This window comes from Camelus dromedarius, chromosome 33 (genome assembly GCF_036321535.1).
Source record: "Camelus dromedarius isolate mCamDro1 chromosome 33, mCamDro1.pat, whole genome shotgun sequence".
Lineage (NCBI taxonomy): Eukaryota > Metazoa > Chordata > Mammalia > Artiodactyla > Camelidae > Camelus > Camelus dromedarius.
The window spans coordinates 8,640,183-8,665,129 of record NC_087468.1 but is presented as its reverse complement, the minus strand read 5'-3'; the positions used below and the strand labels follow the sequence as shown (position 1 = coordinate 8,665,129).

Here is a 24,947-nt window from a genome sequence, read left to right as displayed (position 1 = left end):
TATGGTGGTCAAGGTATAAAAACAAGTTAGCAATAAGAGGTCACAATAAGATGAAAAAATCTGATAATCTGGCATAAAATTAGTTCCACACCAGCTTTTTTTTTTTTTCTTAATAGGCAAAACCTGGGAGAAGCTAGCTGCTTGGCACTAGACCTCTGAGAATGGAGAAGAACCACCCCCAGACGCTGGGAGATGCGTGGTTACTCTAGAAGTATATACCTGTGGTACCCTTGGAGTGGTTTTGCTTTAAAAAACAAAAACTTCCTTAAATTGTCCAGACAAGAGGGTGAATTTTCTTTCACTGAAGTCTGTTCCACTGACCCTGTTATCTGAGATAGTTGGTCAAGACACGCTAGCTGTGGGTACCCTCGCCTGGAGAGTAATTTGGCATTGCTTCAAACTGACATGCTTTAAATATTTTTTCAACATTTTCTTAGTAGGAGTAGAAAGAACAGATTGTCTGCTAGTAAAAACTGTGTACCTCTTTATGTTCAGAATAAAAGATTTATTATATGCCCGTGAAAGACAAAAATGTATCATATAATTAAGGAGAGGATTTTATCTGGACTATTGTAAGAGAAAAGAACATTATTGATGAGGAATGCATTGATGTAAAGGAAGGGGGCTTGGTTTTACAGAGGCAAGTCATCCACCAAGCCGTACAGAGTGGACGGCGAGTCTTATCTAAGTCTAATGCAGAAGAGAGGTTCTTTGCAATTAGGGTCAGCTGTTTCTCAGAGCACAAAAAGTGGGGGGACCTGGGGATGCAAAGAGGTGGGGGTACTTCTTAACCATGGCTTTTTTCCCAGGAGCACAGGGCTCAGGTCAAGCTCAACACTGCCATACCCTAAACGACATTTGAATTTTTATAGAATCGTCTTTCATGCCACCATTTTCCAGTGACGTTTATTACTGGACAGCATAAGTCACTCACACTCACAAAGACCTGCTCAAATCATCTTCCTATGTTCTATTTTCGGGCTTGTATGTGGCCAACCCTGCCCTACTTTTCTGTATCGGGGGGGGGGTAATTAGGTTTATTTGCTTAATTTTTTTTAATGGAGGTCCGAAGGATTGAACCCAGGACCTCGTGCATGCTGAGCACACACTCTACCACTGAGCTATACCCTTCCCCCATCTCTTCTGTACTTCTTGTTCCCCAGTTTTCTTTTGCTATTTTCTGAATCTGACAGTTGTGTGGCAAAACTATTAAACTGTTTACAATGTAGGTAATGAAAGGAATCCCTCACTGTCAAGTTATCAGCACTGATCCAGGCATTGTCTTGGGTGACCATCAGCTGGGTGGTCTGAGGTTCAGGGCTGGGTCTGTGTGGGTCCGTTCAGGACGGTTGTCCGGATGTGCAGTGCAACAGTGCTCTATAGAAATGTGTAGGCTTTGCTGGGGAAAGGCAGCTGGTTGATTAGGGTTTTTTCACTTTTTCCCCCAATGAGGGCATTTTACACTTTGCCAGGTGTATGAAGAGTATTGTGTATAAGCTGGCATGGATGGATACTCTACTTCCCATTTATTCTAATTAATCCTTAAATTATTATTGAGATATAATTCACCAATCATAAAATTCAGCCTTTTGAAGTGGGTAACTCAATGATTTTTCATATACCCACAAGGTTGTGCAACCACCACTACCATCTAATTGCAGAACATTCTCAATCACCTCAGGAAGAAACCCCTGCCCATTTACAGTCATTTGCCACTGCCCCCTCTCCCCAGCTCCTGGCACACATATTTTGAAATATTTCTCAAGAAAAACAAATATCATACGATATCATTTATATGTGGAATCTAAAAAAAAATGGTACAAATTCTATTTACAAACCAAAAACAGACATAGGCGTAGAAAACAAACTATGGTTACCAAAGGGGAAAGGGCAGGGAGGAATAATTAGGGATATAAAATAGATAAACAACAAGGACCTACTGTATGGCACAGGGAACTATATTCAGTTTCTTGTAATAACCTATAATGGAAAAGAATCTGAAAATAAAATATATACTTATGTATATGTATAACTGAATCACTTTGCTGTACACCTGAAACTAACATGGTAAATCAATTACACTTTAATAAATTTTTTTTAAAACACAAATTAAAAAATATTTTTTAAAATCTATTTTCTGTCTCTATAGATTTGCCTGTTTTGGACATTTTATAGAAACAGAAGCACATAATATATAACTTATTTTTGTGTGTGTTTGGCTTCTTTCACTTAGCATAGCATTTCAAGTGTCATCTGTGTTATAGCACATCAGTACTTCATTCCTTTTTATTGCCAAATAATATTCCATTGTATGGATATACCACAGCTTATTTATCCATTCATTGGTTGATGGACATTTGGATTGTTTCCAATTTTGGGCTATTATGAATATACTATTATGACCATTTCTGTACAAATGTTTGCATAGACATATGTTTTCATTTCTCTTGGGTATGTACCTAGGATTAAAACTTCTGAGTCATATTAAAACTTCTGAATTCTATGTTTAGCCTTTTGAGGAACTGCCAATCTGTTTGCCAAAGCAGCTGTACTGTTTTGCATTTCCACCAGCAATGTGTGAGGGTTCTGATTTCTCCACCTCCTTGCTGACACTTGTTACTGTCCGTCCTCTTTAGGACAGCCTTCCTGGTGGGTGTGAAGTAGCCTCTCACTGTGGTTTTGATTTGCATTTCCCTAATGACTAATGACTTGAGCATCTTTTCCGGTGCCTCGTGGCCATTTGTATATGTTCTATGGAGAAAGAAAGACAATTCTCACTTCCTCATTGGGTTATTCGCCTTTTGATTACTGAGAGGTAAGAGTTCTTTATGTATTCTGGATACCTATCCATGTATTGCCAGTATGTTCTCTCCTGCTGTGGCTTGTTTTTTCACCTTCTTGACAGTGTTCTTTGAAGCATGATAATTTTCCATTTTGATGAATTTCAGTGTATCTCTTTTTTGCTTTTGTTGCCTGTGCTTCAAGTGATATTTTACTGCCACTTAAGAGTTTCTTGCCCCAGGCAGCTGGCTGCCTTGATTGGCTCCAAGCTACGGCTTGAAAACTTTGGAAAACAGCATTAGGCAGTGTATATTGGTGTAGTTACAGTCTTTATCTTCAAAGATGGCAATCACCACAGCATCCAAGTCCCCAAACCCTAGCTCAGACACCTCCAAAGACATGCTCCGTGGGGGCCAACAGACACCACTGCTTCCTGTTTGAAGTTTCAAAAGAACTTTACCATTTTCAAGTCTCTGATGCAGTATTTCCCCCAAGCAAATTTTTTGGAATGTTCTTCCCATGAGACACTTGCAGAAAGAAAGGGCCCCAAGGTCCAAGAGGGCCTGCCAAGCCTCTCTAGAAGATTCACAATACATGTTAGGAGAATAAAGTCTCTGAGAAGGTCTGCAATGAATAAACAATTCTAAACCAACAGTTCTCAAATCATTTGAGCAAACGATTACAGCCAAGGACCTTAACATGTTTTTGAATGCATACACATTTGAACGGCTGTCGGCTGTCGGAGGGAAGTTCTAGGGACCTAACACAATGGAAGTCTATTAGCACTCATATCAGAGGGCAGTGTGGGTCCCAGGGCCCCCTCCCTCCTCTGACCATGCTGCCTGGAACACATGGCCTCCAAAATAGTGGGGCAGAGAGAGAGAGAGAATGTAGGAATGTGGGTGGGAGATTTTTATGGGCTGCACCTCGATGTCACCCACACTCCCTTGGCCAGAATAGCATTGTTTCTCAAGATGCAGCGGGGTCTCTCTGCACACCTAAAAGGAAAGGTTTGGGGACATATCATGTGGTACTAGTCACACGTGCTTTTGGAAACACTTCTTGACTGGCTTATGTAGCCTCAGAATAGACTTCTCTGTCAGTTGAGGGCACAGAGATGCAGAAGCCCTGAAGGCACTTCGACCTTCACTCCTGGACCAGCTCCATCCTGCCTCCGAGACCCGCCCTCTCTGCAGAACCAGGAAGAACAGCCCCTCTTCCCACCCTGCCCCTGCATTGCCATCCACCATGTGCACTTTTACAAAACACAGAGGAACACTGGGAAGCTCACACACCATAAACATTTTATATTTTCATTTCATCAGAGACAAGATTTGACAGGAGCCGTCGAGTCAATGCTTTTAGATTGCTCCACGGAGAATCAGGTCAGCGGGATACAGACGAGCACCTGGTTTATGAACAGACCAGACCGGTCCGGAAAAACAGACACAGGCTGTGCGATGACACGGCCCACCTATAGCCGGTTAGCATTCAGAGTCTGGACATGCGATAAAAATGAGGAAGAGGGGAGGGGGAAAGGTAATGCTAGTGGTAAATATTTGATGTTTTCCCAGAAAGAGAAGTAGGTCTTGGTGTGGATGCCCCGTCAGGAGACATCCTAAGCTCTGCGGTTCTAAGGACATAAATAGCCTGGAAGACACATTAATACTTTACACCAAAAAATCAGTAACTCCCTCGTGAGCACATATGATGCTATTATGCTTTATTTAAGTGTATTTAAAGCCTTTTCAACATTGAGCATTATTGCAAAGCAGAGTGAAAAAAGGAGCTTGGTGTGAGGCGATGAAAAAGCAAGCCAGGAAGAGGTGATAAAATGGTTTAGAAAGGTGCGTCCGGTGCTGGAGACAGCCTCCCGGGTGGGGAGCAGGCCTGGCGCAGCCAATCCGAGGCGGGTGGGCCTCCGGGTGGCCCGAGCGGCGGCCAAGACCATCCTAGGTTCTGCCCAACAGAGGGGGCTGTGGAGGGAGGACCAAGGCAGGGCCGGCCCTCAGCATCCAGATGGGAGGCAAAGCTTGTTTTGGATGCAGTGTGGTACCCCGTAAAGGGCACCTACTTGGAGGCCCAACACCTGGCTTTGCCACCCTGTGGCCCTGTGCCGGTCATCCACCCCCGCCCCGCCCTGGACTGTGGTGCAGCCTGACATAGCGCTGCTGAGCCCCGGGCACAGTGGGGGCTTCCGCGTGGTCGCCACCGCGTTGCTGTCTGTCTGCCCGTCCTCCGAGCATCCACAACCTGCCCCGCGGCCCTTGTCACCCGGCGCTCCAGCCCGGCATCAGAGGCCGCGCGGTTTCTCTCCTGGCTCCACCTCGGAGCTCCTGAGCAGCCGCTCCCGTCCCCGAGGCTCAGCCCGCTCACCCGGAATGAGAAGCATCTCCTGCCTCCAGGGGAGCGGTTCCGAGGATGAAGTACTGGAATGCACGTATGTGTGAATACACTGCAGGCCACAAGCGCACACACAAAACAGTGACTGTTGTTCACTACTCATGTGGCCGGTGGTCCCAGAGCTAATAGAAGAGGGAGCTTCAAGAGCTGGTGATCTGTACCGAGCGTGTTCAGGGTTATGAGAAAGGCGGGAAAGCACGTACCCCACAGCGCTGGTTAGTGCGGGAGGCATTCTTTCCACAGCAGAGGGCAGCTTGCGGACAGAAGGCGGGCCTTCCAGATGCTTCTTTCTCCTACAACTATTTCCCCAATAGCCCCTTGTATTTTGCCAAAGATCATGTTTCTCTGCCAGAGGCTGCGCGGTCTTTTCCAGAGTGTCTGCTCAGTGACCTGCTATTTCCCTAGCACTGTGTAGGTAAACCAGTATGATACTTTAGAGGTTCAAAAATTAATACTGTAGGGAGGAGGGTACAGCTCAGTTGGTTATTCCTTAGCATGCACGAGGTCTTGGGTTCAATCTCCAGTACCTCCATTAAGTAAATAAATAAACCTAATTACCTCCCCCTCAAAATAAACAAATAAATAAACAAACCTAATTACCTCCACACCATAAAACAAAACAAAATCCATCGACAGATGACTGGATAAAGAAGTTGTGGTATATGTATACAATGGAATACTACTCTGCCATAAAAAGAATAAAATAATGCCATTTGCAGCAACATGGATGGACCTCGAGATTGTCATTTTAAGTGAATTAAGCCAGAAAGAGAAAGAAAAATACCATATGATATCACTCATAGGGGAATCAAAAAAAAAAAAAGGATACTATGAACTCATCTACAAAATAGAAACAGACTTGTAGACTTAGTAAACAATCTTATGGTTACCAGGGAAAGGGGGTGGGAGAGGATAAATTTGGGAGTTTGAGATTTACAAATGTTAGCCACTATATATAGATTTTTTTAAGTTCCTTTTGTATAGCACAGGGAACTATGTTCAATATCTTTTAATAAATCTTAATGGAAAAAATCTGAAAATGAATATATGTATGTATACATATGCCTAAGACATTGTGCGGTACACCAGAGATTGACACATTGTAATTGACTGTACTTCAACTCAAAAAAATATTGTGGTCCAATCTCAGTGACTCAGCTGTCACTCTACACCCTGAGGCCAAGGTTTTACTGCCGTATTTTTTAAAAATCCCAAACCCACTGAAAAGCATCCCCAAATAATGTGGATAAAGTTTCGAGCAGAGGATAAGGAAAAAGTTCCACTTACACTATACTAGAAAACATCAGAAAAATCCGCTATAACATCTCTCACCCAAAGTTGCACTTCCTAAGGTGGTCTTGTATCTCTTTTTGTCCAGCCCTGCCTCCTCCGCTCTCCCAGCCTCTTCAGCCTCCCTCTTCCTTTCTGCACACTCCTTGTACCCCTTCACCCCCAGGCTCTCTCTACCCTCTGCTCCTTTTAGTCCCATCCACAATCCTGCTCAGAAAAACAAAGCTTCTACCTTAGGCTCCACCCAGAGGAAGGCAGGAAAGAAATTAATCAAGGGGTTATGTTTTCCTAGTTACAAGGAAATTATAATTCATCTTTAATCACTTTTATATTAAGCATATTTGCTAAGATTCATTTTCCTCCTTTCTAGTAGCCAAGATAAAAGAAATGAAAGTCTCCTGTCTGGTTAAGGAATTGTAATTCACTTACTACTTCTCTCCCATAAGTCCCCCACCTGAAGAAAATAATCTCAGACTGTCTAAAGTGAAATTTTGATTTTACTTGGCTTCGAGGCTAAATAGCCTAGTAAGGAAATACAGAGGAGTTGAATTTTATGTCAGATACGTTTTCCTAAGGACCCCATTTAATTTAAAATGCACATCATTCAGAACTAATAATGGAGAACAGTCTTTCACCAGCTGAAGTATGACAGTTCTCCCTGAATCCTATAGAGCAAGGCACTGACTACCTTTGTCTTTGGTCATCTTTGCAAGAATCTGAGTAAAATGAACAGCCTGGGGAAAGGGCAGGTGGGACGAAGCTGTCCCTCTCTGTAACAAAGGTCAGATGTGCTCTGTTGTCTGTCACAAAAGATGTGGCTTCCACGAGCCCTGGGGCCTTCTCCTGCACTGTGGTCTAGGGGTGACCTGGCCATCTCTGTGTTGCCCTGGGAGCTGAGCTGGGGCGTTGGGGTCAAATCAAATCAGGTCACTTGTACATCGCTGGTGGGAATGTAAATTGGTGCAGTCACTGTGGAAAACAGTATGGAGGTTTCTCCAGAAACTAAGAATACCATATGATCCAGTAATCCTATTCCTGGGCGTATACCTGAAAAGTACAGAAATGCTAATTCAAAAAGATACAGGCACCCCAATGTTCATAGCAGCATTATTTACAATTGCCAAGATATGAAAGCAGCCTAAGAGTCCCTCAACAGACGAATGAATAAAGAAGTTGTGGTATATATATACAATGAAATACTACTCAGCCATAAAAAAGAATGAAATTTTGCCATTTGCAGCAACATGGATGGACTTGGAGGGTATTATGCTAAGTGAAATAAGTCAGAGAAGGACAAATACTGTATGATATCACATGTGGAATCTAAAAAAATACAACAAACTAGTGAAAATGACGAAAAAGAAGCAGACTCACAGATACAGAGAATAAACTAGTGGTTGTCAGCGGAGAGAGGGAAAGGGGAGGGGCAATATGGGGAGAGGGAGTAAGAGGCACAAACTATTAGATATGAAATAAGCTACAAGGATTTATGGTACAACACAGGGAATATAGCCAATATTGTATAATAACTATAAATGGAGCATAACTTTTAAAAATTGTGAATCACTATATTGTACACCTGTAACATATAATATTGTACATCAACTATACTTCAATAAAAAGTTTTTTTTAAAAAATCAAGTCAGGTTAATAAAAAGAGAAGAGAGATTCTTTTAAAATCCAGATATAGGCTTACATTTTTTCGGTGTGCCTGGCACAGAGAGATTCTATGTTTATGAGCATACCCATCAATTCAGCCTTTTTCGAATAGGAGAGACAGAGTAGGGAAAAAAGAAGCATGCTTAGGGGATTACAACTATATTACAACCATGTTTATTTTTGATCTCTTGGGTGACTGGCATATAGATACTTATGGCAATGTGTGTAAACTTGTGTATGCCTAGAATGTTTTTTTTTTTTAAGGGAAAGTGATTAAAAATAGTTAAAATTCATTCAGAAAAATAATTTCACATACCATAGATCTATATCTGTTTTATCAGGTGGAGGTTGGTGTTCATATTGGAAGTAGTTACATAACTCTGAATTATAGCTGATCTTCTGTGTTGCTTCATTTTAAAATAAAAGGAAGTGAAATAATGGGTTCATCTCGCTAAGGAGATGGGCTTTAGGGCTTGGTTGGTGACATGTGAATGGTTTCTGATGCCATCTAGTGTAAATGACATGTACAACCTTTGGGAAAAGCGCTCACACAGCCTTGGAAACAACCCCAAGAGCTTTAGAAAAAATAGATACCTGGGCCCCACCCCCAGAGATTCTGACTTGATTGTCTCCATCTGGGGTCTGCGGTTTTCTTTTTAACACCATCCTACATTTTGGAAATACTTTTACAGAAAGAAAAATATTTAGGTTTTTTTTGGGGGGAGGGGGAGCACATAATGTTGTTCAAATATTTTGAAATAGCATTGCTAATTGCTGTAACAAGTAGACCTCACAATTTTAAACGGCTCAGGCACAATAAAATGTATTTTCTATATTAAAAGAAAGAGCACTTTCAAGATAATTGTAATCAGTTTGCCAAGAGTCCAAGCGTTAGCAAATTGTATTTGCTGCTGTTAGTTAATTGGCAGGACGTTTCTAGAGGGAAATCAGTCCGTAAATTGAAGAAGGTTTCAGAATAAGAATCCCCGAAGACCAAGCAATTTCTCTTCCTTCAGTCTTACTTTAGAAGTAAGGCGACGCTCAACTAGGTAATTCTCGCCGCTAGCTTTATTTAGACTGGATTTCCCAAACTTGCCTGGTGGGAAGCACCGGTGAAATTCCTGTAAGTTTTTGTAGGTGTAGGCAGGAACCAGGCAAGTCAGGGACATGCCACTCAGTGGTTCCCAGCCCGGAATGCACACTAGAGTCACCTGGGCAGGTGCTTTTGATTTTCGTTTTTTAATACCTGGGCGCTGGGGTCAGGAGCTCGACTTTTAAAGGCTCCCCGGGGACTTGCGAAGCTCAGCCAAGGCCCAGAATCAGCGCCCTACGGCAAGCTAAATAAAAAGTTGCAAAAATGTTTATTGGTGACATTTACGGAAATCTTGTTAAAATAACCGTGTACAAAAAAGCTCATATGTAGTATTATTCCATTTCTTCAAAAAGGTGTAAGATTGGAAGTTAACTTCGGTTATGAGAAACGCATGGTCTTTAGTTATTTGCACTTAAAAATGTTTTACCACGAACAGCCATGAATGCCACATTAAGAAAGCTTATTAGAATATAAGATGCATTCCGGACAATACCGTAGCCCATGTTCACTGGGAACGTCTGGTGCCGGGCACTGTCCGGGGGGCTCCTCGGAACTCGGAATTCGCTCGCGGACACGCAAATCGCAGCAGCGGTAAGCCAGTGCCCCGCCCGCCGGCTCGACCCCGCCACCCATGTCGCCCCGCCCCCACTTCCGGCGTGTCGCTCCGCCCACCCAGCGTCCCGGGATTCTCTTGTTGGCTTCGCGCCAGCAGCCTCGTTCTCGCTCCGCGCTGCCTTCGCCGCCGCGGCGGACTAGCTTCCCAGCGTGTTTTGTTTGCGACGCTGTCGTGCACCAGCGCGCTTTACGGCCGCAGGGACGGGGCGAGCCGGCGCCAGGGCCGCTCCGGCCGGGAAGCAGGACGGGCGAGCGAGGTTGATGCCCGGCGGTGGGGCGAGCGCGGCGTCTGGCCGGCTTCTCACCGCCGCGGAGCAGAGGGGAACCCGGGAAGCGGTGGGGTCGGCGTCCAGGAGTGGCCCAGGGGTCTCCAGTTCCAGCAGCGGCGGCGGCAGAGGCGGAGCGGGCGGCCCCGGGCCGGGGAGTGGAGGCCCGGGGGGCCCCGCGGGCAGGATGAGCCTGACCCCGAAGGAGCTCTCGAGCCTGCTGAGCATCATCTCGGAGGAGGCGGGCGGCGGCAGCACCTTCGAGGGCCTGTCCACCGCCTTCCACCACTACTTCAGCAAGGCTGACCACTTCCGCCTGGGCTCCGTGCTCGTCATGCTGCTGCAGCAGCCAGACCTGCTGCCCAGCGCGGCGCAGCGCCTCACGGCGCTCTACCTGCTCTGGGAGATGTACCGCACCGAGCCGCTTGCCGCCAACCCCTTCGCCGCCAGCTTCGCGCACCTGCTCAACCCCGCGCCGCCCGCCCGCGGCGGCCAGGAGCCCGACCGGCCGCCGCTCTCAGGTACGCCGAGGGGGGCCTCCCTCCCGGAGCCAGGAACCGAACCTGGTTTTCAGGAAGTTTGAGAATGCCCAGAAAGTGAACGCAGTGTGTGTGTTGGAGGGGGGTCAAACCCACCATCCGAGATGGACGGGGACAGTGCGGGATTTGGGTCGGAGGCCCCTTTGCATTGTGAAGGACAGGGCAGGCAAAGGAACCATGACGTAGGTCATTGTCCAATGCGATTAGTTTAAACCTAGATCTAGGCTGTAGACTGCATTGTAAACACAAATTTACCAGGGAAGGAATACGTAGATTGCTTATTTTGCCTTTCTGTGCCTGTTTCCCCGTCTGTAAATTACAGATAATAATTCCTAGCTGGTAGAGTTATTGTGAGTTATTATAAAGGTATCTACGAAAAGTACTAGCATTATTGTTATTACTAGTTAGGTATGGTGCTTAAATACACAACAGAGGAAATATCAGTACCAAGTCTTACATTGTAGGTCGGGGGAGTACCTAGTGGGTCTTATTATTGCAGGGTTTTCACATGATTCTGATGCAGAGCCAAGGGTGAGGGTGTATCTGGAGGTAGGTAGGATGGCTTCCTTGCACTCAAGAAGCTTGTGGTTTGGCTGTGGAGACATAAACGTAATTGTAACCCAGGTGGTTAAGGGCTGTACCAGATGTCAGACAAGATGCCTAGTAGCACAGAAACTCCTCCCTGTGTAGCTGGAGAGACTTTCAGAGGGAGCGATGTTTTTGCGGGATATTGATTAGAGATGGTGGGGACAGAGGGGGCTGGCCCTGTCAGGGATTCTTAAAGAGCTGAGTGCACTGGATGTTTTGAAATCAGGAGTCAGAGAAGCTGAGAGCTTTCGTGCAGCTGGAGTGTCCAACACCTGGACTGGAGGGGAGTTCAGGAGATGAGATTAGGAAAGTGGGTCAGGACCAGATTAGGAAGGTCTTGTCTGGTGCAGAAGTTTGGGGTTAATTCTGTATAAACAGGTTAAATGATGTGAGCAAATTTGTCCTTGGAAGTATAACTAAATGGTAAGTGGTAGTGTGGACTGTGGGTGGTGAGTGCGAGAGAGTCCGGCCACAGTGCTGCAGTCAGATGGACGCAGCAGGGCGAGCAGGTGACCATGGGGCGAAAGGAGGCAGCGTTCCGTGCTCTGGGAATCTTAGCTGCCCTGTGTGTTGAAACAGGTATATGTGAGGTGTGTGTGCCGAGCTAGTGGTTGCTTCTTGGTCTCTTCAACTTTTACACGGTCACTGGTAAGAGAAGCAGAGAAGAAAAGCATTTCTGACCACTGCAGGTTTTTTTCATTTGTTTCTGCCTGCATATGGAAGCTTTAGCCTTTGCAGGAATTGAGGCATGTTAAAAAACAAAGTTCTTAATAAGTTTCAGTGCTGTTGCCACAAATCATAGAATTTCCATTGACATACGGTTGGTCTTCTGTATCCTCCTCGGGTTGTGCCTCCAAGGGTTCAACCAGCCACTGATAGAAAATATTTGGGGAAAAAAATTCCAGAAATTTCCAAAAGGCGAAACTTGAATTCTGGTGACATTTGCATAGCATTTACATTGTATTAGGTATTGTAAGGAATCTAGAGATTCTTTAAGGTATAAGGGACGATGTATGTAGGTTATATACAAATACTGCAGCCTTTTATATAAGGGACCCTTGGATTTTAGTCCTTGCAGGGGTCCCTGAAACCAGTCCCCCTCAGATGACAACTATTTAATTATACATCCATAAATGTATCTATTTGGCTAAATGAATCTTTAATTATAATTTTGTCTTTAAAGATGCGTGAGTTGAGGTGGTAATTAGCAGTTGCTAGTTTTACGAGACTCAAGGTAATGTTTACAAATAACCATTAGAGAAACTGTTCCACGTTTTTGTTTACAGGGTTTTTACCTCCTATAACTCCACCGGAAAGGTTTTTCCTGTCCCAGCTGATGCTGGCACCCCCAAGGGAACTCTTCAAAAAGACGCCTCGACAGATCGCGCTAATGGATGCGGGGAACACGGGCCAGTCCGTGGACATCAGTGGGCTTCAGCTGGCCCTGGCAGGTAAGGGGGGGGGGGCGCTGCCTCAGGCTTCCTCGGCTCGTGGCATTAAGCCTTTTCTCTCGAGGCCCTCCACCTGGCATGAAGGTCTTTGTGTTGAAAGGGGAGTATTTTCCACGAGAAACATGGCATCAGCACTGGAGCCTTGCTTTTACGGCAGATGAACTCAAGTTTGAGTTTTCACTTGAATTGGTTGCTTTTCCAACTTAAGAAGAATGCTGGGTTGGGGGGAAGGGTGGAGCTCAGTGGTAGAGCGCGTGCTTAGCATGCACGAGGTCCTGGGTTCAATCCCCAGTACGCCCATTGAAAAAAATTAAAAAAAAAAAAAAGAATGCTGGATAACAGTTGGTCTGTTGAAGATTCTTCTGATGTCATTTCTACTCTAATCTTGTATCCTGCTACCTTGTGGAATTCTTTTATCAGCTGTAGTAGTTTTTGTGTGGAGCTTTTAGGGTTTTCTACATATAATATCGTGTCATCTGCATACAGTGACAATTTTACCTCTTCTCTTTCAATGTGGATCCCTTTTATTTCTTTGTCTTGCCTGACTGACATGGCTGGGACTGCCAAGACTGTTGGACAGAAGTGGTGAGGGTGGGCAGCCTTGTCTTGCTCCGAATGTTGGTGGGAAGGCTCTCAGCTTTGCACCGCTGAGCACTGTGCTGGGACCCTTCGTGCTGGTTTCTCAGTTCTGCCGGCCAAGGGGCTGCTGTGCACAGATCCGAGCCTCGAGGATCCCCCTCCGTCCCCACCGACCTCCACTGAAGAGGGGACGTCCCAGCGTCAGCGCTTTTTCTCCTTTGCTGCTCCCTCCCCACGGGACAGGTCCCACACTAACTTCCTTTTTCATTTTTTTTTCTCCTACCAGATTTTGGGGGGAATTTTGTCTTTTGAAGTGGGCGATGTTCTGTCAACGCTCAGCAGGTGTTCTGAGTGAATGCGTGGGTCCATAGATAGACGTCTCAGTGGATTCCTGGGAGAGGGGGAGCTAAGAGCGTCCTTCTGCTCCACCGTCTTGGCACCCCTTTTTGAGTAATTTTAGTTAGCATTTTTCCTCTTCAGACAGTGAGGTTGAACATCTTGTCGTATGTCTAGCCATTTTTTCATTGGATTGATGGTTTTTTATTGACTTCGGTAGCCCTTTAAGTCATCAGGAATTAGCCCTCTGTTTTTAAAATACAAAATCCAAAATATGGAACTTACTCCATAAAATATGCATATGCATTTAAAGGAATTATAATAAAGTGGACCTGGAGCAACCACCATCCAGGTGAAGAAGTGGGATAGTTTCAGGACCTGGAGGCTCTCTGTGTTATTTCTCCCAATTACTGGTCCCCACCCCCCATCACAAACCTGATTTTCGTGATAATCATTCACTGTTTACTACACAGCCTTCCCTCCTGTGCATGCCTGTAGTTTAACCATGCACGTTCCTGAACTTTATATAAGTGGAATCATGCCATGTTTATTTTTTTGTACTTTTCTTCTGTCGGGTGTTACTGGGGAGATAAATCCGTGTTGACGACACGTAGCTGTGGTGGCTGTTACGTCACTGCCGTGCTGTATTGGTACAGTGGAGTACCAGGTCCTTGTGCCTGCTGCCCCTGGTGGACAGAATGTTGCTGTGAACGTTCTTTTGGACATTCTCCTGGAGTACATGTGAAAGAGTTTCTTCTAGGTGGAAAGATAAGCACGTGTAAAACTTTTCTCAGTACTGGCAGACTGTCTTCAGAGCTGTTGTGCTGTGTGAACCGCCGCCTCCTCTGCACTTGGTAACCCACGCTTGTTCCTGTGGGCCAGTCTGATGGAGGTGTAAGAATATCGTGTTTTACTTGTTGATTTTTTCCCCTGGTTCCAAATGGGATTGAACATCTTTTCAGATGTTTATTGGCCGTTCAAGCTTTTTCAAAATAAAATGCTTGTTGATGTCATTAGCTCATTTTCCCCCCCTATTTTTAAACATTGATCTGTAGGACTTTTGAAAAAAAAAATACACTCTGAATCTGTCCCTTTACGTGTTGTAGATAACTTTCTCCAATTAGTAGCTCATCTTTTCCTTCTCCTTGTGGTGCCCTTGATTTTAAAACGTCTCCTCTTTTAACCTTTTCCAGAACGCCAGTCAGAATTGCCCACGCAGAGTAAGGCCAGCTTCCCCAGCATTCTCAGCGACCCAGACCCGGACTCTTCCAATTCTGGATTTGACAGCTCGGTTGCCTCTCAGATCACGGAAGCTTTGGTCAGTGGACCCAAGCCACCCATTGAAAGTAGGTATATCTCGTTTTGTTTTCTTGGTTTTATCTCACCTGTGCCCTCCTGAGACTTTCTGCTTTTGTGAAACACCGTGCTTTTTTCGTTGATGCTTAAAATGTGAATTTAATGAGAAACTTGCTAGTGGAGTGTCTGGAGATGCTCAGCAAAGGTTAGTTTCTTCTTCAATAAAAATACCAAGGTTTTTTATTATATACCTGTCGTTAGTATACCTAAAGACTTGTAAATGCAAATATGCATTCTCTGATTTTTATTGAAATAAGTTTATTTTTCTCACTTATTACATTTTATGTATTTTTACTAATCTTATCGGGACCTGCCCTGTTTTACTGATCTTATGGCTTTTAATTTACTTTAATTCAAAGAAAACATCTATTGAACTTGAAACAACAGCTGCGTTTTGGGCTTTATAGGCTTCTACGCAGGCTTTTCCTGTTTTTTGGTTTCTTTGTGGTTTTGATGATGAAGGCGTGCTTTCTGCTTAGAGATAAGAACGTTCTCCAGATCGTCCTGTCACCTCAAGTTTAAAACTTAGACTGTGACTCTTACTGCCATTTACGGTAGCTCTTTGGAATAAATGGGACTGTACTGAGGTCTCAGCTGGTCGCAGCCTGCGGGGGGTCCACGGCCCAGATGGGTTTTATTTAATATTTGCTCGGGCACAGCCTTGACTTGGATGGGCCACCAGGAAGGTACGGAAGCAGCCAGTCAGTGAGGTATTCAGTGAGCCTAGCTGAGCACCAGGCATCCTGACCTCTCTGGGACTTGCTCTTATCGTGTAAGTGGTGCTTCTCATGTTTCTTTCTGTGATTGGTCTGCAGGGATGCGGTGCTAGTTCTGGTGATGTAAGTGAAGGGACAGTGTGGTTTAAGATAAAGGGGTGACTCTTAGCCAGAAACAGACATTTTCAGTAAGTGAGAGTGTATATATAGTCCCAAATTCGGCAGGGGCTGGGCCTGGGACAGGACTAAGCGTCTTGGGCCCCACGTGGGAACCAAAGCGAGGGGTGAAATTGGTTCCGAGGTCCCAGCCAGCGTTTATTTTAGTGGGTTTATAACTTAGGGATCAATCTTGTTTTACAAAATAATTGAGGTATTAAATTGAGTCACTTCACTGTCTGTTGTATTTTCATTGTCTTATGAAGACGATGCGGCCTCTGAGAGTGTAGGGAATTATGCACACCTCCAGGTTCACCTGAGAACGTCCCAGGTCAGCCGTGCTTTTCCTGCCATTTCATCTGTGCAGAATCTGCTACTTCAGGGGTGTAGGAGGCAGAAGTGAAACGTACACAGCATGTGGTCCCTGAATAGAACAGTGCTGAGAACAGGATGAGTGAGGCGGGATGAAGTTTCTCATTTTTCCCGTCAAGGCTGACCAGTAGTGTCAGTTGTGTCCTGCTGCCGAGTGGTGGTCGTGCTCGAACGAGAAGTTGTCGGGCCCGGTAACGCTCTGCTGCCCCTCCGAAATACAGACTTGGTCTCGGGCGTAATAATGTTATGTCAGTGTTTCATTTTCTCATTTGGATTCTGAGTAAGACCCTGACTTTATGTCGTTTCTGCTTCTGACTTTGAAGTCTGAGTTGTGTGCGTTGTCCTCACTGAGGGAGGCATTGTGTCCTGCTTTACGGGGTGGGGGGTCTGGGGTGTGCACACACGTTCACGGTGTCCGCTGACAGATCAGTCATACACACTGCTTGGATGTTACAGGCCACTTTCGGCCGGAGTTCATCCGCCCACCGCCTCCACTGCACGTCTGCGAGGACGAGCTGGCGTGGCTCAATCCCACCGAGCCTGACCACGCCGTCCAGTGGGACAAGTCCATGTGCGTGAAGAACAGCACTGGTGTAGAGATCAAGCGGATAATGGCCAAAGCCTTCAAAAGCCCCCTGTCTTCTCCTCAGCAAACACAGGTGAGCATTTATTGTAAACATCTTCCTCTCTTTAATTCACCAAGCGTTTTTTGTTTTTCCTTAAGTGCTAAATGACCAATAATATGATGTTGCTAGCATGAGGCAGCGGTAGGAAGTGTTTTGGGCCCCTGAAGCTTTCTTCTGCCCTCAGTCTCTGCTGGGGCAAGAAGTCTGGTGACCAGATGCCTCCTGACTTTTGTTTGGGGTCTGTTTGACGCTGGGAGGAGTGGAGGATGGTGATCACTTTGGGCCCCTCGCTCTGTGCTGCTGGGCACTTGATGTACGTGGTTACTGAGGGTGCAGGACTCTGTGGAGGGAAGTGGAATCGTGAACGTTTTACCAGGAAGGTCAGCCAGCCCCCATCACACAGCTGGTTGGGGGGGAGCTGAGATTCAGAATAGCCCGGTGCCCAACTACATGCCTTCCCTCGGGAACAGCGGGACACTGGGTGGTTCCGCTTGGTGGATTTTATTCAGTTTGTGCATTTTCACATTAGAACCTGTCAGGAGATACATCTCCAGCCCAGTTCAGCACCAAAAATACCCCTTTCAAAGTCAGTAAGAGCTACGTTTGCAGTTCACTTTGCTTACTAGACATCCTGAAACAGTACACCGTGGTACATACCAGTAGACAGGGAAGGGGATAGAAATTTTAAAAGAAAGTACTAATTTGGCAGAAAAATTTGTTTTTAAGGATACCTTTTGAATGACAGCGTGTGTGACTTGCACGGTGAAGTCCGGCAGGCAGACCTCCCTCCCCCGAGCCCGGCCCCTCCTCAGGTGGCTGTCCGCCCCAGCGCCGGGTGGGGCTCGTTTCTCCCGTTCCCTGCTCTCCGGGCCCGGGCATTCCTGCAGTACTACTGGAAAAGGGTTATTTTTGATTGTTTAACAAATGATGGAAAGACCCTGAGAGAACTTAAGGACTATGTTTTTCCCATCTAGACGGTATCCTGTCCAGTCAGACAATTCTGGTTTAATGCCCAGGAAGCTTATTTATAAACTGTTGTGAAGGTGCCTGATTTTAATATCTGGCAATTCAGATGTAAACTTTAAAATGTCAAAGCGTGACCACGGGATTGAGGGGAGACGTTTATGAAGCTGGTTCAGTGCAGATCATTTTAGAGCCTTTTGTATAAAGTACCTACTTTTTGTATGTAGGAAAGATAATCTCTAATTTGTCTCACGGACCTCTTTCTGTTTTTAAAAACTGGATTGTATTTAGCTCCTTGGAGAGTTGGAAAAAGACCCCAAACTTGTTTATCATATTGGCCTCACGCCGGCCAAACTCCCTGACCTGGTGGAGAACAACCCTCTAGTGGCTATAGAAATGTTGCTGAAGCTAATGCAGTCAAGCCAGATCACGGAGTACTTTTCAGTTCTGGTCAACATGGACATGTCATTACATTCAATGGAAGTTGTAAATCGGTAAGTTTCTGTATTCAGTCAGATGTGGGGGGATACAGGTCCTGATTAAGTAGCTAGGAGGGAGAAACGAGCAACAGTTGTTTTTTTTTCCTTCTGACTTTGTTAGCCTGAGAAAACCCGTTATTAAATAAACCTGAGCCTTAGTGTTCACTGCACGTGAACAACAGCATCCATGAGTGAGAACTCGGGGGGGGAGGGTTTCAGGTATTTAGCATTAAAAGCATCAATCAAACTTCATTGCTGAAACTTAATTCCCTATATATAGCTGTATATTCACACAAATTACAGATACTACATTATTTCTTGTTAGTGATGAACAGCTATATCACGGGAAAGTATGGGCCTGTGAGCTGAGAAAATTCTGGAAATGCCTTCCTAGAATTCCTCACACTGTCCTCCGAACCTCTCTCTGCTGGGATTGACCATTAGAGAAATACAACACACGTTCCCTTCTTGATCTGCTCCGTACAGTGACTTCCCACTTCGTCATTTTCCTGATGGATGTTGTAGGTGAATGACAGACGTCACAGGTGTGGGGGTTAGCTTGGGAGCCCGCTGTGTCACCGAGCTGTTAATGTAGAGGGCAGCCACGCGTGCAGGTCTGCCTGATGTGGTCCCAGTTCGGGCTCCTCGTCCACGGCCCCCCACACGGGTGTGGCCATTCTGCTCCGAGGGGAGTGCCACATAGCTGAACTGCTCCAGGCAGAGCGCATCCTTTGAACACTTGTTTGCGAGTTGGGGAGGATTCTTTTTTTAAAGCTGTTCTAAAGAACACGTCCTTTTAAGTTGATCAGCTGGTGGGGAAAGCCTGGCTGGAGGCCCAGTGACGGTGAGTGTGCGCAGGAGCTCTTTCTTGTGGGGCTGGAGAGCGGGCAGGAGGTTTTCTGTCTCGGATACAACTTGTTAGCTGCTTGCTGAAAACATGCTGCTTCATTTCTGCTGCCGCCTCATTCACACCTTTCCTGTCGTCAAGACTCACTTTTTAGGGGGCTGCCCTCTGTTCAGATGCTCTGGGGTGACCAGGCTCCAAGTCCACACTTAGTGTCGTTATTCCTGGACTAAGCGACTGCATCTTGTTCTCGGCAGAACAGGAGTGACGTCAAGGACGAGGTCTGCTTTGCCTGCCCTCCCACCCCCTTCACAGCGCATCGACCCCGCGTGTGTTGCCAGCACGAAATCAAGCTCCCGCGGCAGCGTGTGGTCATGTTTCCTTGGAGCCCTGGTTCCTCCGGGCCTTACGGGGCAAAGTCCTGTTGTCAAACAGTTCACAATTTCTTTTGGAAGTTCATACTGTGTAGTTTGCGTAGCCTATCTTTAGCTGAACATAGAATTCCCCCCCTTAAAACATTCCACAGGATCCTTTGGAAAATACCTTCCAAGACTCAAAACTCCCGGAGAGGCCACCGTGCCTTCTGCTACATCCCGGCCGGGTCTCTCCCTGCGCCACATGGGTCCCCGATTCCAGACTTGACTCAGATATTTCCTGAGTCAGAAGGAACACTTCTCTTCTTGAGTTTCAGTTTAAGTCGCTTGCCCTGTTAGGACTTTTCCCGACCCTGTTCTTTGTGCAAACGCCTCATGTTAGCATTTAGTTCCATGTCGTAACCAGGGTTCAATAAATGTTACTTAAATGAACAGAAGAACTGCCAGGGTTATTAGAGCCTGGATGGTAACTGAGTTATGACTTGGCCAGCCAAGAACACACACGGACATGGTGCTCAGTGAGTGTGTACACGTGTGATGCTAAGCGTAGACCTAAAAAATGGACACTTATTAAGGGATGTGGCTCTCAGGTTTACTTGCATATGCTTATTTAAAGTTAATTGGATCACATAGCAGAAATTTTCACTAAATGACCAAAAGAAACTATTTTATGGTTAACAGTGTTTTTAGATGTTATTAGCAAGTAACATTAACAGCCCTAACTTTTCTAACTTTATGAAACAGACTGACTACAGCTGTTGATCTACCTCCTGAATTTATCCACCTTTATATATCAAATTGCATTTCTACCTGTGAACAAATTAAGGATAAATACATGCAGGTAAGTAATAGAAATTTTTGTAAACTTTATAAATACCCGCCAAGAAAACAGACACACTAAAACTTGATTCTTTTCCAGAATCGTCTGGTGCGGCTCGTGTGCGTCTTTCTCCAGTCCCTGATCCGTAACAAAATCATCAACGTGCAGGACTTGTTTATAGAAGTGCAGGCCTTCTGCATTGAGTTCAGCAGGATACGCGAGGCCGCCGGCCTCTTCCGGCTGTTGAAGACCCTGGATACCGGGGAGGCGCCTTCTGAGACCAAGATGTCAAAGTGACACCTCACTGCAGCCGCCCCATTCATTGCTCAGCTGTACTGATTTAAGTTTCAAACCTGTTAAAGCCCTGAATGGATTGCTTGGTTACTGCACATAAACACCACTTTATCTACTTAAAGCAAAGTTTTGCTTTCCTGGATGACTTTTCCTTTAGATGTATTTTTGGTAAGAACTTGGGAAAAATGTGTCTTGGCGTCTTGCTGATGATGATAAACCACGGGAGGAACGTCATCCAGAAGTTACTGCAAAAAGCAGACGAGGTCTTTAGCAGCAGAGACCAGGGTGCCTGTTTTTGCTTAAAACATGAGTCAGGGGCTTCTGGCCCTTGAGCCCATTCAGGCGCGTGGCTCTTCACTTTGTGAACCACAGACACACCCGTAATTTGTCCTTTCTTGTTGCAGGGACTTAAACAACCGCATCCGTCATTTCTTGGGCTTTCTGTAAACACTGGAACTCTTCAGAATCGTTTTTTGAGACTAGGCTAGCTGGTATCGTTTTCTGGGCTTTATCTCTTGAGATGTTCGTTCGTTCTTCTGTTACTAGTCTAGGTTGTCAGTGCCGTGGAGGAAGTGTCGTCCCTGGGGACTGTCACGTAGGCTGGTCACCGAGTGGGGTCTGTGGCCCTGCCCGCATCGTGTATGCTGTCACCCCCTCATTTCACTTTGGACAACAGTGCCTTACATTAAAGTTTTTTATGACCTCTATTATCTGATGTATGTTTTATTTGAAGAAATTCCTCCTTTCCTGAGGTACGTTCAAAGCATATTCTTTATAAGAACAGGAATCACCTTCCAGTCCAGCCCTTAGCAAAAGTTACAGGATACCACGCCCACAGGTGTTTTAAGATGGGTGCAAGTTCCAGCCTTGAAATAACAGAACAGTACTCCTAGATGGATGAGAAACTACCTTACGTATGCTTAGGAAGGTAAGGGATTTATACATATAATTGCTTAAAGGAAACAAAGGACCCTAGCTGACGTAACAGGAGTGCCTTCCAACATCCAAGTGATGGCAACTTGATTTCTCTGCACACCCAGCTGTGGGTGCTGCCCTGCATGTCAGCACCAGGGAAGGGAACAGTTCATTATTCAAATACTTTCTGGAATGGCGAAGTTCCTGCCACTGCTGGAAGCCTCCCACCCCGAGGCTCCAGAACCTGCTGACTCCCTGTGACACTGACCTGGCTGGTGGCGTGAACAGAGCTTGCCCTCCTCTGGGGGGGGGGGGGGGGCACCTCACAGGCCCCTCGGGCTCAGGACCGTCGTCAGCACTTCAGCACTCTGCTTGGGCTGTGCTAAACTAGGAAATCAACAAAAAGTACGGAAATGTGGCACTAAAAGGCCACTGAAAAAGGACACCTGTTGATAGTCTGAGCTGAAACTAGAAGATGGGGCCTCTAGGTCAGCCACAGCATCCTCTCTGCGACGTGGGCGTCTGTGCACGTCTGCAGATGCACCGCACACACCGGCCTGCGGCTACAGGTGCATTTTCGTGGGCAATCACGGCCTGCGAATTAAGACTGATGACCGCTACTCGTTTCAGTATTACAGTACAGGTGTTTTCTTGAAAGACAAAAGACTTCCAAATTTATTTTAAATAAGCAGCTTATAAAGAACAGCAGTTATATTCAGAGAACATTTTGTCAAACAAACAGAAAACACTGAGTCAAGATACACATTTACACCACCAGCAGAAAGGTTCTTCATTAAACACGTTTAAAAGTGGAAGAAAGTTTACCTGAAATAAAAGAAACTATAATCCTGGGATTCAGTAACTGAAATCAATTTTTAAGTGTAATCAGGTGAGTTCAATTTTAATTCATGTTTTTAAAAAACCACATCTTGAGTTCTGGACTTTCAGCTCCAGTTTCTGGCTTTAATATCTTCATCAGATCACCTGTTAGAAAGAAACAGCACTAAGTCACCTCTCAGGGTAGAAAGAAGTTACTTCAGAAAGAAAATATTTGTGACCCTATAACATAACTATTTCAAGTAATTCTCTTTAACAGTACTTCTTATTAAATAACTTTTGGAAACAGTTCTCTCTCGACTTTTATTCTTACAGAATACACAGACTTTCATAAATTTTAAGTAGCATAGACCACTGTGTTGCACATTCTGTAATGATTCGTATCCCCATGGTGAATAATGGGTCTATTTTCAGTGATCTTTTGAGCAATAATCCCTTTAATGTTTTAAGGGTTAAAATGGAAACAATGCATGGGAATAACTTCCTGTGTATTCATTAGAATTCTTGCCCCGTCTACTGAGACATTTTGCTAATTTTGCTATTTTATACCTGGTCTATCTTTCCTTTTTGTGCAATCACGACTGTTTTTATCAGGAAAATCCTTATGAAAAGGACTTCCATAGTCCTGGGATTCGATAACTAATCGGCCCACAGAAAGCAGTGGTGTCCCAGGTCCCTCTCCAGTCCTGAATACACAAGCCTTACTCCGTAACCCTTAATACCCAACTCCTCAAAAAAGAATGGACTGACTTTCCTTCATTTAAAACCAATGTAATGCAAATGCTTTTTTCACTTTACAGCTTGTTTTACACTTGGCTGTTGGAATGAGGGCAGGTCTCCAGCTGCAGGGCTGATGGGACACCGCAGACCTTCACTTTTACAACCAGTGATATGTGTTTAATAGTGTCTTTGAAAATGAAATGTTTGTGTTTTTAACTTCAAAAACTAATCTAACTGGGAAAAGTGTGGGTGGCTTTTCTAAGTGGTTGCTGCGTCACAGGAGCACGGCATGTGCTTCATCGCGGGACGAGCTCTGGTTCAGGCCAAACATCCTGTGCTTTGAAAACTGCAAAGCAGGATTTACACTGAGCCCAAAGAAATGCCTGTGACTATAGCGTATCCTCGCCTCAAGTTCTAGTCAGGGATATACACGTGCTGATTTAACCTCAGCCGTCACTGATCAAATAAACTTCAATGTGCTCAGAAGAGGGTATTGCCAAGCTTACTGGGGAATCTGGTCACACGGGGCAATTCCTCCAAACGGAAACACACCTGGTTCCTGGAGGCCTGTTACTATGATTTGTTTCCATGGTTGTAGCCGGCTTTGACTCGGCTAGTATACCACAAGGTATGGAGTTACTTATGACATGCTTAAGCCCCAAGGCTGTCCAGCGTCCACTGATGACTTTTTCTGAAAAGTCTCAGAGCTCGCTGGGAAGGCCTGTCTTGGAAGTCCTGCCCGGACAGCACTGAGGTCAGACCAGAGGTTCGCTTCAGGAGGTCCTGTCATCGTGCGCCCACAAAGAGAGTCAACTGCTGCGGGACACACTGCAATTCGGCCTTTTCGTGTCATCACTCCTCAGTAACCCCAGGGAGCAGTCCTTCAGGACAAGCTCTGTACGTTCAACACCCCTAAAGGGAGAGAGAACACGCAAGGGGTGATTACCTGCCGCGGGGGCCGTGTGCACACCTCTGCCCGGACTTCACGGCCTCCCGACGGGAACCCGGCAGCAGGCAGGCGGCGGGCTGCACGGTGCCCATGGTCACGGTCCCCTCCCCTCCTGCACACGCTGCCTGGGGCTTCCAAAGTCACACAAAAAAGTGCTGTTCCTACATTATTTGTGAACAAATGGTTTTTGCAACAATCGTGAGACGGAAAGTGATCATTGCCATAAATAATACAACCTTAATGAAATCTGGTTCACTCGTCTTTCTTCACTTACATTCCCTACACTCCCAGCATTTTATCCACTTTATACTTAAAAATTCTAATATTTTTGACCCTTCATCACATATACTTCCCTCTAAGAAAAGCCTATCAAAGTAAACTTTCTCCTTTCGAAGTACTGAAGAGTTTTCTGTTTTGCTAATTTCTTTCTCTGCTGTTAAAGATGTGTTTCTAGAGGTGAGACTACCATAATTTTTCAATCTCTTCTATTTATAACTTAGGGTTCAAACTTCTGAATTAAGGAAAGATCTAGCTGACAGTCGGTGATTAAGAAATCACAATTCCATAATTATCAAAACAATTTACCTTATCTGCCAAAGTATTCTTTATAAAAGTCAGCCTCACTGGATCCCAGGAGGGGTTACAGCATTTTTCCCTCACGTGTGTCTTAAAATACAGAGAGCAAACAGTCCACCTGGGAGAGAATCAAGGACGTGTTTTCCTATCCGCGATGAGCCACAGAAAGCAGATTTCAAAGATAATAGCTATTGTGGACACCTACTGAGGCTCCCTGCCACCACGAGAGCTCCGAGTTAGACAATTTCTATTCCAGTAACTCCTCGAGTGGATCCTGGCCTCAGTTTACTTCAGTAACACTGCTGACTCACTGAGTGACTAGAATCAAAGTGCGTAAGTAGTTTGAAAAA

The 24,947-nt window shown here is 45.4% G+C and overlaps 2 protein-coding genes and 1 non-coding gene across 3 annotated transcripts in view; 1 reads left to right on the top strand and 2 right to left on the bottom strand.

The window, feature by feature from the left end:
• Window positions 1-9,827, bottom strand: part of TBC1D8 (TBC1 domain family member 8) — a 123,128-nt gene extending 113,301 nt beyond the window's left edge. Inside the window, exon 1 of the mRNA XM_031441085.2 lies at window positions 9,720-9,827. Coding sequence (XP_031296945.1) covers window positions 9,720-9,729 — 10 coding nt within the window. The 5' untranslated portion in view covers window positions 9,730-9,827. The remainder of the gene's footprint in view (window positions 1-9,719) is intronic.
• A 189-nt stretch (window positions 9,828-10,016) lies between these two features.
• On the top strand, window positions 10,017-21,307 carry CNOT11 (CCR4-NOT transcription complex subunit 11). Its single transcript, XM_010991904.3, has 7 exons — window positions 10,017-10,628; window positions 12,521-12,685; window positions 14,794-14,946; window positions 16,657-16,859; window positions 18,081-18,283; window positions 20,231-20,327; window positions 20,406-21,307. Exons 1-7 carry the CDS (start codon window positions 10,103-10,105, stop codon window positions 20,601-20,603), a joined length of 1,545 nt encoding a protein of 514 aa, XP_010990206.2. The 5' UTR covers window positions 10,017-10,102; the 3' UTR covers window positions 20,604-21,307.
• A 2,513-nt stretch (window positions 21,308-23,820) lies between these two features.
• Window positions 23,821-23,936, bottom strand: LOC116149575 (small nucleolar RNA SNORD89). The gene has a single exon (XR_004133195.2). It is a non-coding gene; the product is annotated as a small nucleolar RNA SNORD89 (small nucleolar RNA).
• Between the last annotated feature and the right edge of the window lie 1,011 nt (window positions 23,937-24,947).